The 13,782-nt window shown below is 36.8% G+C and overlaps 2 protein-coding genes across 2 annotated transcripts; both read right to left on the bottom strand.

Annotated features, from left to right (window-relative positions):
• Positions 1–425: 425 nt before the first annotated feature.
• On the bottom strand, positions 426–3,769 carry LOC100175866. Its single transcript, XM_026834337.1, has 6 exons — positions 3,111–3,769; positions 2,626–2,743; positions 2,135–2,337; positions 1,735–1,774; positions 866–960; positions 426–607 (listed from the first exon to the last, which is right to left on the bottom strand). Exons 1-6 carry the CDS (start codon positions 3,312–3,314, stop codon positions 518–520), a joined length of 750 nt encoding a protein of 249 aa, XP_026690138.1. The 5' UTR covers positions 3,315–3,769; the 3' UTR covers positions 426–517.
• Positions 3,770–4,424: 655 nt separating this feature from the next.
• LOC100183647 (branched-chain-amino-acid aminotransferase, cytosolic) lies at positions 4,425–12,200 on the bottom strand. Its single transcript, XM_002131747.5, has 10 exons — positions 12,070–12,200; positions 10,876–10,908; positions 10,370–10,573; positions 9,859–9,969; positions 8,176–8,295; positions 7,734–7,897; positions 7,286–7,428; positions 6,447–6,604; positions 5,896–6,042; positions 4,425–5,494 (listed from the first exon to the last, which is right to left on the bottom strand). Exons 1-10 carry the CDS (start codon positions 12,130–12,132, stop codon positions 5,408–5,410), a joined length of 1,230 nt encoding a protein of 409 aa, XP_002131783.1. The 5' UTR covers positions 12,133–12,200; the 3' UTR covers positions 4,425–5,407.
• Between the last annotated feature and the right edge of the window lie 1,582 nt (positions 12,201–13,782).

Genomic DNA, 13,782 nt, shown 5'->3' with positions numbered 1-13,782 from the left:
CCTTTTTTCTCATGAGGACGTTTTTCTTGAGACCGTAGAACCCGTTATGTATGTCCGGTCGCTGCCACCTCAGGTCTAAACTCCAACGGATGATGTCGGAATAGTTTTCCAAGCTAGAGAAATAAATAAAGTAAAATAAAAAGTTATTTTTTTTCATTTTTATATTTGGTTCGGGTTAAAATGATTCATGTTTTTATTCCATTTATTGTTTTATTTGGTAGAACACAAAAAGTTTTTTATATAATCGTATATACGACTCTAAAAATGTGCTGTTGGCTGTAAAACCACGTTTGGGAAACATGGGATACTATGTGCTAACGGTATCCATCTTACACGCAGTATACGTTGTCATAATTAATGTTAGCTTGTATGTTGCAAAACATAAAAAGTTATAATTTTCACCAACCTTTGGTGGGGTATAGCGTTATTAAGAAACAACACGCCCCCATAGGGAACTTCACACGTTACTATATCCTTAACATCAACTCCCAACTGAGCCAAATCCTTCTCTTGCATTTCAACGTACCAGGTTCCACCAGCACAACAAGTATGAGGTAATGTTATACCAGCTCGGTGTCCCCCAGTCGCAAGCTGCATGATTACAAAACTGAATGAATGAATGAATGAATGAATGAATGAATGAATGAAAGAAAGAATGAATAAGTGTAATTTTATCCTCGCATGGCGGGGCAACGACAGTCGATATAGCACGGTTATTCTGTTTCGTACACCTCGTGCCAGCTTACAAGTTACCATGTATCTAACTTTGAAGGTGATTATATTTATATTTTTGCCGAAAAATACGCTTTAGGAATATAGGACGAGTTAAAGCAAATTCTTTACATAAACATATGTATTTTCTAACCTGCATACAACCGTTGACCCTATTCGCATCAACGAGTGGGATCCATGCCGTGAACTGATGTACTTCCAAATTACGAGGTTCCATGTATGCGTTGTCTGTGAGTCAATTTCACTCGTTATGTATATAAATTATAGGGTGGAAAAAGATGGGACCGATTTTCATTTTATTCTTTCGTCCCATTTGATAGTACACAAAACACACTCAAAGAATTATAAACCCGTATCCTCACGACTCCCACAGTTCGTTGTTAATTGTTTAAATTCCGATCATGATATTTAGATGTTATGTGCTTAAGATGTCCCGTCTTCCCATCCCTACTACTAGAGGTAAACATAGTTGACATATACCTTTTTGCATGGTCACTTTTATGCGCGTAAGTACTCGCATATTTATTCGCAAAAACAAAGTTAACACACATAACGTCATAAGCGTTTGCGAGTAAATATGCGAGTACTTACGTGCATAAAAGTGACCATGCAAAAAGGGTAATAGTGGGCACATACACTGTTAATATTAACAGTCAAGCAAGCATTGTTTGATAATATAAAGACACTGCGTTATCGCATGTTATAACTTATTAACTTTGTGAAAACACAGCCATGGCAGGTGCAACAAAATATTCACCAAGCTTGACAATATTATTATTATGTGTGTGCTTGGTCAAGGTTCTTAACGGACACTTCTTCCAATCTAATTTGTTAGCGTTAAAGAAACCACGTCCACAAAACCATCACCCACATAGTTATTATGCGAACTTGTAAGCGGGCACAATGTGTATGAATATCTGTCTTATATAACTACTGCTGTAGTTGCCTCGTTAAGCGAGGACAAATAAGTTACATCCATTCACTCACATTCATACCACTAACCTTGGTGCCACGGGACAGTTGCTTGTTCGTTATGCGGTGTCTGCATATAAACAACCAATATAGCTCAGACTACAACTTTTATTAGTCAATAATTATGTCTTATAAATATCTTTCGCTAAAATAACCTTATTCGATCCCAAACCACACCAGAAATCTAAAAGTAAAGCAAATATTCACCCTCAAATTAACATACATGCTAACTTATAATGTGGCAGGAGGTGAATAAAACAGAACATCCGTGTTATAACGACTATTATTACCCCGCCACGTGGAGATAAACTAGTTGCATTCATTCATTCATTCATTCATTTATATATGTTAAACCGTAAGCTGGCACGAGGTGTATGAAACAAACATCGTGTAATACGCAAGTTTGACATTCATTATTAGAAGTAACCACCTTCGTCCTTAGGTTCCATACAGGATGACCAGCCACATCAGGGCCTATGATCTGCTCTACAACGTTTAGCAGTTTGTCGTCGCTCCACAGAGCTTTAAATTCATCGTGTAAGACGCCACGTTTGTGCATTAGAACCCCAGCTCCTTTAAATTGCTTTTCGATGTGAGTTAGCCGGGTGAAAAAGTCTTTATCAGAGTGTTTGTCTGCCAAAATGCATAAACGATATAAGCCAAGCTAAGCAGTGGGAGAAGAAAAATGAAATATATCCAGGAATGTTTTTAATTTAAATTATTCCGGCAGCAAATTTACAACTAGTATAACGTTTATGGTGTTCAGTCTCGCATTGCGGATGAAATGTAGGTGTCAATATTGCTTTTGGTCATCGGTATTTGTATACGCGTATGATTAACAACCTATTTGCCAAGTTTCGTTTCACAAGAGCTCGTGTTAGAATCTCATACACAACAATACAAGTAACAAATTTAATGGACCTTTAATTTTTCCATTATCGTAAAGATCGTTCACCAAATCATCCACGATTTCATCCACGGCTTTGCGTACGACGTTTAAACGTTCTGGTTTGAAGAAATCTTTGACTACGAGAAAACCCTGCAAGGTGAATTAGTGTAAATAAATTTTAACTTGATTGAACTCGTATAGAGTAGGGTGGGGAAGATGGAACACCTTTTTATTCTATTTTCTCGTCCCATTTGGTAGTATATACAAAGACCATATACCACGAACTATAAAACCGTATTCTCACGACTGTCATAGAACGTTTTAATTGTTTATAACACAATAAGGATATTGGGATATTATGGTGTCCCGTCATAACGGTATCCATCTTACCCCACAATACTATAATGTGCCGATGGTATTTCTGCGATCAAATGGCTTGGTTTTGAAAACAGTGGTAAACAGTAATAGCGTATACAAGCGTCGTACTTCTACCATAGATATCTATATGCTTCTATACCTTATCAAAGTACTCGTCAACTTGTTCAGTAGTCAGTTGACCAAACTTCTTTTCAGTTGGTTGAACAGGTTTGGTCGTGTATACTTCTGGTTGTGGGTCAATTTCTCGCCTTAAATATGCAAACTGGTCTTCTGAAATTTGGTCTTCGTTTTTACTTTTCTTAACTTTTTGGTCTGACTTTGAAATGGTCTTCCTTTTACTCATTTTGCTGCGAGAATATGCGCACACACTTACAGCAGTATGCAAGCAAGAAAAGCAACTCGCTTGTAGCTTTGCGCTTTAGTGTATGTATGTATTTAGGTAGCCTGCGGTTTCTCGGTTCACTGCGTAATTCAGTCTCATTTATGGAAATGTTTTATCCGCCTTTTACATATTGCCAAATCAAAATGTTCAATCCGTAACAAGGAGTTTTTTTTATATTTAACTGACAACCGATTGATGGGCACGATAAGGAAATATTAGATACTATGTGTTAGCGGCATCAATCTTACCCACAGTACCATTTATATATAAACATTGCGGCAAATATAAACTTAATAAAATAAAGCTCAAACCGACATTATTTGTTTTTTTACTAAGTTGAAATACGGAGCTTACTGCTTCTCTAAGCTAAGATGATTAATGAATCTTAAAACACATGTCTGCTGCTATTATGTCAACAAGTCCTGCAAAAAAAACAACAAAGCTTACAAATGATAAAAATAACCATCCGCTAGAGGGCAGTAAAGAAACGTAAACTTAGTCACATGCCTGAGAGCATTAAAAGGAAAAAAGAGAATGAAGTGAAAGACGGGAGGAAAAGAGAAAGAGCAGGAAATTCTTGCTAACGGAAAAGGGGTGTTTCCCTAAACACGTGGCGCACACACACTCATTCATTAAATCAGCTTCTTAATTAAACTCCGCCAAATGTAAACTATGATAACACTTGTCCATGGAGCCAGTGCGCCTTGGGTTGTTGTTTTAATTCAAAGGAAAGTGAAAACACACGCAAGCTCATAGCGGTGGTTGAGAACGTCACGCATATTTAAGCCAATCACAGTGCGCATCCTGGACACGCCCCCTCGTACGCCTCACCGGGTTATTAAATGTCACGCGAAAATAATAGACTCTCAGCGCATGGAAAAGTACCAGGTCGTATATCATTCCATGTTGTAAACATTTAAACGCTTCACTGGCTTTGAAGGTGACCTTGGCTACTTTAGCGAAAGATTTCTAGGTTACACTGATTTGCTTTAAGTAGCGTTGCAACCAGTGTTGTATTAATCGTTTAGCCCTCGGCTGTTTTTTTGCGATTTGCGACTGAACGAAATGCAATTTACAAAACGTTTTAGAAGCCTGCAGGCTTCCGAACTGTTTATTTGTTGCAAAAAAAACACAAAAATGTACAAAACATAAAATAAAAGTAAATAGTCTAAACATAGGACTAATTAATACCACTGTTACATGGTACTTATTGTTTTTCTGGTTATAGTAGGATGGGGGAAAATGGGACACATCCTGTCCCATTTTTGTAGAAACAAAGAACAATCAAAGAATTATAAAACCGTATCCTCACGACTCACATGGACCATTTTTTAATTGTTTAAAACACCATCAAGATATTTGGATATTATGCGCTAAAGGTGTCCCATCTTTCCCCACCCTATACCATATAAATTAATACATTTTAGAAGTTTGTCTTAATATAAATATGCGATCAGTTTTTACGAATTTTGTCGCATTTTCACAGAAGATTAAAATAGTCTTTACAAATGAACTAAAGGGTTTCTATAAAATGTTCGCAAAATAAACCAACAAGACTGTTGGGTAGTGGCCAACTTACAAAGTGACATGACAATAAAACACGCGATTTTAAGCGGAAATGGGTACGAGGTGCGCAATAACAATATAGTAAGATACAGGCAAGCATTATGAAACCACGCATTGTGTATCTTTTTAAGCACGGCAAAATGCATCTTTATAAACCACAGCCAAGCTGCATTAAGTTTACATTGTGTATCGTCGCAACGAAGAAGTATATATATAGGAACTAAACTATTTTCGCGGCGATTAAAACAAAGTTATAATATTTAATATTGGAACGCCTTAAAACTTTTGGGATAAAAAGTTGTGTATATGCAATATATCAATATTATGTCTCATTGTGTATGTACCAGTACTATCTAAGGTAAAATGGCCAAGAAACAACCACTCATTTGCTTTCTTGCTCGTAAAAATCACGCCTTCAGTGGCATTAAGCAATATTTCTGGAAAATTTAAAACTACGAGGTGCAAAGGACAAACCAAGCGGCCAGGATTTAAAAGTTGTTTCTTGCTTCGCTGACATCTCCTTTTCCTGCGTCTTCCATCACAGTGTATGACCATTCGTGTGGTATGCGTCCGTACTGTTAACACATGGAGAATAAACGCATGAAATTGTATTCCATTCTATATGAGCGAGGACTCCAAGAACCCAAGGTTCAAGCCATTTTTAGCCCAATACCATAACACACAATGCTTATAATGCGACCTGTGCGACCAGGGGGTTTGGTGTTAAACCAAATCACACAGTTATTATCTAAATGGCAGATCCTTGCCAAGGCAGGAGATTTATATAGGCATGAGTTGACCTATTAAGTTTACTACCAGTTCTCTCTCTTCTATTAGAAACGTAAAAGTTGGCACAACATGCAAGTGTAACAAAACGGTGTTTAAAAATAATTGTAAAGGCATGACCGTTACCCCTATATCGGCAGGTAATTTACGCGGCAGCTCCAATAACAGTCCAAATAGGCGACATATTTACCTGGATGTCTGTAAGCTCTTTGTAAAATCGTGAAGCAATTTCAGGTCCGTTTTCCATAGTTGGTATTTCAAGGGTTTGGTCCATGTAGAGAATTTTATCGATTGGGCAAACCACGCATGCGGTGCCTGCCCCGAACATTTCTAACATCTGTTGACGTCATATTTGGTAATAATGAATGAATAAATTAGTGTAACTGATTTATTCTCGCGTGGCATGGTCAATAAGAGTCGTCATGTGCTCTGTTTCATACGCCATTTGTGCCCGCTTACAAGTTGCCACGTATGTAACTTTAAAGGCGATTATTTTTTATTTAATTTTCTGTAATCTATGACTGACAATTTAGTCAACATATAAAGGACTACTTGGATGGAGCAATTGACTGGCTGAAAGCAAGCGCGCCATTCACTTTGTAATGCGCAGCATTTGTTTTTATTCAGAAACAACATTTGACGTAAACGCTGTTAAGCGCAGCAAAAATGCGCATCAGTGATACATAAGGTACGTCTGCACTAACATAGCGCGTAACACACATTACGTATAACATGACTTACTCTATTTTCGTTGAGCGCTTTGCTGACATCCGCCATGGTTATTATTCGTTCTGTTACTTTAAATTCATCCCACTCGTGCGCCAGCTCAATAAGTGATGACCTGGTAACTCCTGGTAAGACGATACCTTCACCCAACGGCATGGTGGCAAGCTCCTTTTCTACAAGGATCGATAAATGCTTATATATTAATCTTAAAAGCAATATATGTAAGTGTGGAATACTGTCCAGTATTAAGTAGAATGTAACTTCACTATAATGGGCCAAATATGTTACCTGATAATTAAAGTCATATCACTAACACTAAGAGAAGTCGTTAAAGGTTAAATAAAAACTGCTTAAATATAAAAGTGCTAAATAAAAGCGTGGCTGCTAAACCAACATGTAAGGACCAGACTCGTGTATTTAAACATGGTCTTTAACAATTTACCGCCAATAACATTAAATGACCTTTTAAAAACAAATCACCACCGCCAAAACCCTTGACGATGTTATCAAAATACAAAACAAAACATGCTCAAAATAAAGCTGGGACATAAACAACATGACCTTGGTGTAACCTACGACAAGTCTATCGCAACAGCTACGTTATCTTTAACACGATAGCGGGCAGACGATTGGTATTTGCACCAAGGTCATATATTAGGGTGGGGGAAGATAAGACACCTTAAACACATAGAGTTCAAATATCATTATCGTGTTTTAAACAACAAACAACGGTCTGTGGAAGTCGTGAGGATACGGTTTTAAAATTCGTTGAATGTTCTTTGTTTACTATCAAATGAAAAGAGAAAACTAAACGAAAAATGTCCCAACCTACTATATATGTTTACTTGGCATACCTCCGTCTTCGTTGATCCAATACACGAACACGTTCATTGTCCCAACTTCAGTAACTTGGTGATCTTCACCGTAAAGCCACAACACCTGTTGACATCCACGTTTAATTGCTTCTTGTTGAATACGAATCGTGGGCCCGTAGTTGCTGTAAAACGAGGTTACGTGTGTAGATACATGTGATAATGTGGGTTTAGTTGGAAAAAGTACTGTGGGGTAAGATGATACATATAATACATTTTAGAGTCGTAGGGATATGATTAATGATTATATAGTTCTGTAAATAATACAACAACGAAGCTGCTAAAGTATTGGATAATATACAGATACAACATATTGTATCTTGCGCAAAAGAAACATTCAAACATGAATGACAAATTTCTGCTAAATGTTTCTGCTAAATTACCGTTGTCCAAACATCATACATTTTCTGAGGCAATAACGAATTCCTACCTTCCGAGTTTGTACGCCCCTGACCCTCCTTTAGCTGCTCGTATGTAAGTGGGGTCAGCCATTAAAGAGACTGGACTAAAAGATCCGGTGTCAAAGTATGGACCGACTGGGCATAGAATGCAGTAGAGCAAAGCGCTGGAGGACATGTTTACCCCGAGGGAAGGCTGAAGAGTGATGGAATATTACATCATACGTTTATATTACTGTGGTATAAGATGGATACTGCCGGAACATAACATCCCATGTTTCCTAATCGTGGCTTTAACAAATAACAACGCTATGTTATAGTCTTTAAGATACGGTTACATACAAATTTCTGTGAATACTCTTTGTTTACTACCAAATGAAAACAGTGATTTTTACAACATTAAAAAAAACACAATTAATGTAAAATGTAATACGTTATTGACAAAGAAAATTGGGTAGATGAGGCTTATTTTACCTCTGTTCCTATCATGGTGGGTCGCATGTAGAGAGAAGCAGTTGTGGAGTGCGGAACCCATTCGTGTTCCACTCTAACCAACTCTGCCAAGCACTTAACTAATTCCTCGTTGTCGAATTCCTAAAGTAAAATACACAAGCTAAAGTGGGGCAATTGAGATGAACGTAACAGTGAAGTCGGACTCGAATATATGTGTATACATTCTGTTACTTCTGCTACCATCAACGGCTCATCTGGTATATAACGTAATGCATTTCCGATGGTTCACGTTCCCTGATAAGCCGGATGAAAAAAGAAGCGCCGGAAACACACTACATTTTTATATAGGGATGCACATTACAGAATAATTAGGTATTCTAGGATATCCTAGAATACTTTAATTCGAATCTAGAATTCCGAATCTAGAATTTCGAATCTTTTTATATTTATAGGAAAAAAAAATTTTACCCACAAAAGTCAGTTTATTGACCCTTGCATAGTAGCCTTGTTGGATCATGAGCTGTAAAATGATCAAAAATTGTACTATTGGGTAGTTTTTGCGTCATGAAACGTATAGCAGGCTATAAAAAGACGTTACGAAACGTTTACTCTCGAAAGTCCCACAAACACAAAAATATTTTTTTTCAAAATTAATAAGTTTCAAAAATTGTTAATATAGTATATAAGATGACGTGTAATGACGTCATTAAACAGAATACCGAATCCCGTAATTAGATTCGAATACAAAAGGATTCGAATCTCATGGATTCGAAATTCTGTAATGTGCATCCCTATTTTTATACCAGATCAACCGTTAATGCTTTGAGGTTTGACTTAGTTGGTTTATTTTATATGAGTGAAATTCTACCGCGGGGCCCAAGGGCCTGAGATTTAGGCCAACATGATTGGCTGCTATATAAACTATTGACTGTAACAGCAAAACTACAAATTAAACGGTCAGTAAGCTATATGGGCTAAGTATACCCGGTCACAACGTTGTACGCATCCTAGAAAAATAATGGATTCGTTTCTGATTAAACCAGCCCTGCAATGACATGCAGAAATGATGGCTTTATTTGGCCAGACAGATTGCAGATTTTTTTTCATATGTTAAACGTTATAGGTGACCTAGACACAACGTGTTTTATCGTGTATGAATTTTTGCAAAACGTATTTCCTGAAACGTGTACATTAAAAAAAAACGTGTACGTGTTCATTAACTGCTTGGCAAAATATTGGGCTAAATTTTTCTTGCACAAAATGACAATAATTAGCAACATCAGAAAACTAACGCAAATATGAGTAAATGGCTTTTCTGGTAAAAAACATGCAGACTTGACGTTGGTGTGGTCATTAGTCAATTTTCCTTTTTTAGCACAAGAGATATTTTTTATGAAACATTATTTTTTGAATGTTTTTTGTTTACTACTAAGTTGAATGGAAACGTTCCATCTTACCCCACCTTACCTGAACTTAGTTGGGGGTATTACCTTTGACGACAAATGCCAATAAATCATGTTTAAAATTTAGAAAGCTTTGCCAGCATTTTCCAGCGCGTAAAACATGTGTATTAATTAAATTATTGTCGCTTATTAATCCTCGCGTGGCTGGGCAACGACGGTCGTAATAACACAGGTGTCTGGTATGTTGTAGTACTATACCATACAGCCTTTCAATAGAAGTAGTTGTATTATAATAACATACCGGTAAGCAAGCACGTTTAGCTGTTCGATTCATTCTATTCATGTTTTCCATTGGTCGAAACATAGCGATTCTATTGTCCACTGTACGGTAGGCCTTCATACCTTCGAAGAGCTGTTACAGTAAAACAAGAAGAAACAGTTAGAGTATTCTATTCCATACGGGTGAGGCCCCGTAGCGCGACACGCCATGGGTTTTAGGATTTAGGCCAGGGTTGGTCCATTACCCATACAATACAGCACGACTTTACCGGCAGTTTGTTTCAATTTCTGTTGTTTTTTTAACTCAATACAACTTAATATAGGTTGGTTTATGTTGTATTGTGGGAACGGTTTAACAGCACTGCTTTTATTCGACAGGTTTTACCACATTAATGACACAACACATAATTCTCCACACACGAATGTATTGCCGCACAAATGGGCTTAGCAAACTACGAAAGCATATCAATATACAACAGCAACATAATATTATGCGACATAGACAAAAGCCTTAAATAAATGTATCTAGTTACCTCTGTAGCATAATGGAACACCGACGTAGCCGGGTGCAGACTTATGTTTTCCAACGGTTTTATTACAGGTACACCCCATCCTGTTTTCAAGTTCCACTCGACAGCGAGCATGTGGTCGGTGAAATGTTTCCCGAAAATGCATTTGTTCGGATCCTCGGGCTTCGGGCCGGGGTGTCTAGTCAAGTTCAACCGAAGATCCGAGGCCTGGAAGCGAATGGACAGAGTCATACGAAGGATTGGGTCGTAAGATAATTACTCACACTTTTACATGCACTACATGTATATAGCAAACAATAAAAATGGTATTTTAAGTCTAATGCTGTCCCAAAGGTTAAGTTTTTCGACTTAACATGGCTGTATTTTGCTACCAGTCATATACACACAAGACACAACAATTTTGAAATGCTCTTTCAGTACAAATAAAACACTTCGCCAAATAGATGACCACGTTTTGGAATACACTGGCAAATACTTTATTTTATATTATTAATTAAAATAATACATACCTTGAAAGTTGTCCTTGACGAAAAGCGCTGAATCTGAAATAAATGCAAAAATCTTTGTAATTTGTTGTAAGTAACTGGTTTTAAGCAACCATCTATACATAGCATTTCGTGGAATAACGCTTGTAGTTGACGTTTAAAGTCATATTTGAGAGAACTACATTCATTTAACCTTGCGTGAAAGGTCAAAAGCAGTTGTTATAACGCGCGGGCGTTCGTTTTCATATACGCATCGTGCCCGTTTATTATTTACCGCATATGTAACTTTGTGGGTGGCTATTTTTAATTTTTTATGTACATATAGCCGAAATTTTAATGTACATACAGCCGACAATTTATAAGTGACCACTGGGTTGGAGAAATTACCGATAAGTGTCTTGTCCAAGGACACATACGTCCACAATGGTGGCAGTTTTTAACATAATGCTATCATTTCTCAATGCCATGGTAAATAAAGTTTCAATGCTTTTGGGGAAAATGTTTAGTACAGAAAATTATCAGAAATATGATGCATCGTTATAGTTTGTTTAGTATGATGACGCAGTGTTACACATAGACATAGTAACATATATTTACTACAATATATACGTAACGAATGATGTCATTTCCTGTTGCGTGGCGTATGATTTAGTTTTAATAAGTGGACATTTGTAAATATGATTAATTGACGCTCATGTAGGATTGTTAGGCAAATTGAAAAGTCATTATACAAATGAATCGCTAATCTATAAATCAATTTGTATCACGATTTTAATTTTAAACCAAGACGCTGGCCTACATTGGCGCTTTTTATCAAGTGGTTTAAACAGAGTATTAAACTACACTGGCGTTTGATTTAATCCAGAAACCAATGTAAGAACGATCAATGTAATTCGAGAACCTTTTGGCTGGTATGGGTTCGCGGTACCGCTATACTGAAGAATTTTAAATTGTATATATCCTGTTTCGAATCAAACGAGGCATGCGTGGCTTCACGAGGCGCATCATGGAAAACTACGTACAATTTTCCCTTTTTGCGGCGCGCGTATCGATTTAAACTTTAGCTTTAACACGTGTTATGTCTACCTGCGCTTCAATGCAGTAGATAAAACTAGGCCAATGTAGTTTAAAATTCCTATACGAATACTGTACGCGCATGGAACCATATATTTTATAACGCTTCAGTGACTTCAGTGACACGAAATAAAGCTTACTTACAATTGCGAAAGGTGAATTTCTTAGGCATTGGTCAAATAATCGGAGTCTTCCGCAAGTCGCCATTTTTAGTTTGATATATTACCTATTTTATAGGAACTGAAAATGCTATCTGCAAAAATAAACAAAAACGGCTAAACACTAAATAAATGATTTTAGATTTTAAAAAACTGTACCCAAAACACGTTAACAAACACATGGTAACAGGTATCAGTTAAATGATATTGCACAGAACTGTATACACCATTTAAGCTCTTTCTATTCCTAATCTACTGGACCATTTTAATCAGCTTTATCCTGCTTATTAACGTACTTATCTAACTGCATTGGACTTACTGTCTGTTATAACTTAAACTCAAAACCGGCTTTTAAAGCTAGCATTTTAAACACCTTGACAAATGTACATTAAGAACTAGAACGCAGCTGCGCATTTACGCCGTTCTGCTAAATGGCGGGCATCGGAACCGTATTTATAACATGATGCTCTGTTACATCACCATCGGCAGCATGCGCTAATAGGTAACGTCACAAAACGTTAGGCAAAAAAGTGTAAGTAATTTTAAACATTACATTTGAAGTATGAATAATTGTATTTTTACATTTACAATTTTTTTTTAATTTTTTCAATTAATTTTGAGACGTTACCTAGAGGCGTGTTTTCCTAATGGATTCTGATTGGTTAAGAAAAACATATGGGAGGGAATGACGTTGAAAGTAAACTTAAATTATTATTTTGGCGGTTTTTCGCACATTTGATTAATTATTGAAATGACATTAAATAAATAAGTAAACAAATTTAATAATAAAGAAAGTTTTTCTTTTTTTACAAGACCATTATGTTTTAAATACGGTGCTCTTAAATTTAAACCAAAATTAGCGGCTTATAAAATACACCAATAGTCATAAAGCTAACGAAAGTAGTGATTTAAACGAACCGCATCTGTTTGTTTGCTTGTACCACAAGCGTAATGTTACAAATGCGCAAACGTTTAGCGCTTTTACGCCATGTAGCGGACAAAAAAACTGACTGTTCTTGTCGCTTACAGACAGAATGAATAAATGTGACAGACCGTGTGCAAAATGACCGCGAACGCGTTTCAAACAATTAACAAGAGTCTGTAAGAGTCGCGGCGATACCGTTTTATAATACTTTAAATGTTCTTCGTTTTCTACCAAATGGGATAACCGATTCTTCAGTATTTTGGTCTTTCCCATTCTAATGTTCTTCCGAAAAAAATTAGAGGGAACAACAAAAGCAGTTGTACATATTTATTTTTAATTTTGATCGAGCATAACTTGTATAGCTGTTGTCCGGTTTAAAAAGAAATCCCACATAAAGGGTGTAAAAAAAATCCACGTCACGTAAAGCCACAACAGGTATTAAATATGACAATATAGGGAATCCGTGAATGGGATTCGTTAACCTGTTAAGCTTAAAGGGCTTAGCTGTGCCGCAAACCTTTTACTTTAGTTATGTTTATTGTTTTAGTGTGGCTCACGACGTAGACAACCCATTAGTGACCACTGGGTTGGAACATTTGCTGCTACGTATCCTGCCCAAAGGCACATACGCCCACAAAAGTACAACGTTGAATATTAAGCAGCGCTATCGTACTGGTTAAAAAGGTATTCAAAGTAATAGTAACTTGCAGACAGTTCGGACATATGACGAAAAGCGGAAATGATGTCCATTTGTCGGGAAACAAAAAAAAACAT

The sequence above is a fragment of the Ciona intestinalis genome, chromosome 4, assembly GCF_000224145.3.
Source record: "Ciona intestinalis chromosome 4, KH, whole genome shotgun sequence".
In the NCBI taxonomy this organism is placed as follows: Eukaryota; Metazoa; Chordata; class Ascidiacea; order Phlebobranchia; family Cionidae; genus Ciona; species Ciona intestinalis.
This window is presented reverse-complemented; position numbering and strand designations above follow the sequence as displayed.

Excerpts from the sequence above, each read along its gene's own strand:
- LOC100175866 (XM_026834337.1), bottom strand. The coding sequence starts at position 3,314 with ATGAGTAAAAGGAAGACCATTTCAAAGTCAGACCAAAAAGTTAAGAAA. Across the intron at positions 2,338-2,625 it reads CGATAATGGAAAAATTAAAG|ACAAACACTCTGATAAAGAC; the intron begins GTCCATTAAATT and ends GCATTTTGGCAG. Across the intron at positions 608-865 it reads GGGTCAACGGTTGTATGCAG|TTTTGTAATCATGCAGCTTG; the intron begins GTTAGAAAATAC and ends TCATTCATTCAG.
- LOC100183647 (XM_002131747.5), bottom strand. The coding sequence starts at position 12,132 with ATGGCGACTTGCGGAAGACTCCGATTATTTGACCAATGCCTAAGAAAT. Across the intron at positions 6,043-6,446 it reads AAGCGCTCAACGAAAATAGA|ATGTTAGAAATGTTCGGGGC; the intron begins GTAAGTCATGTT and ends TGACGTCAACAG. Across the intron at positions 5,495-5,895 it reads AAGAGCTTACAGACATCCAG|TACGGACGCATACCACACGA; the intron begins GTAAATATGTCG and ends ATGTGTTAACAG.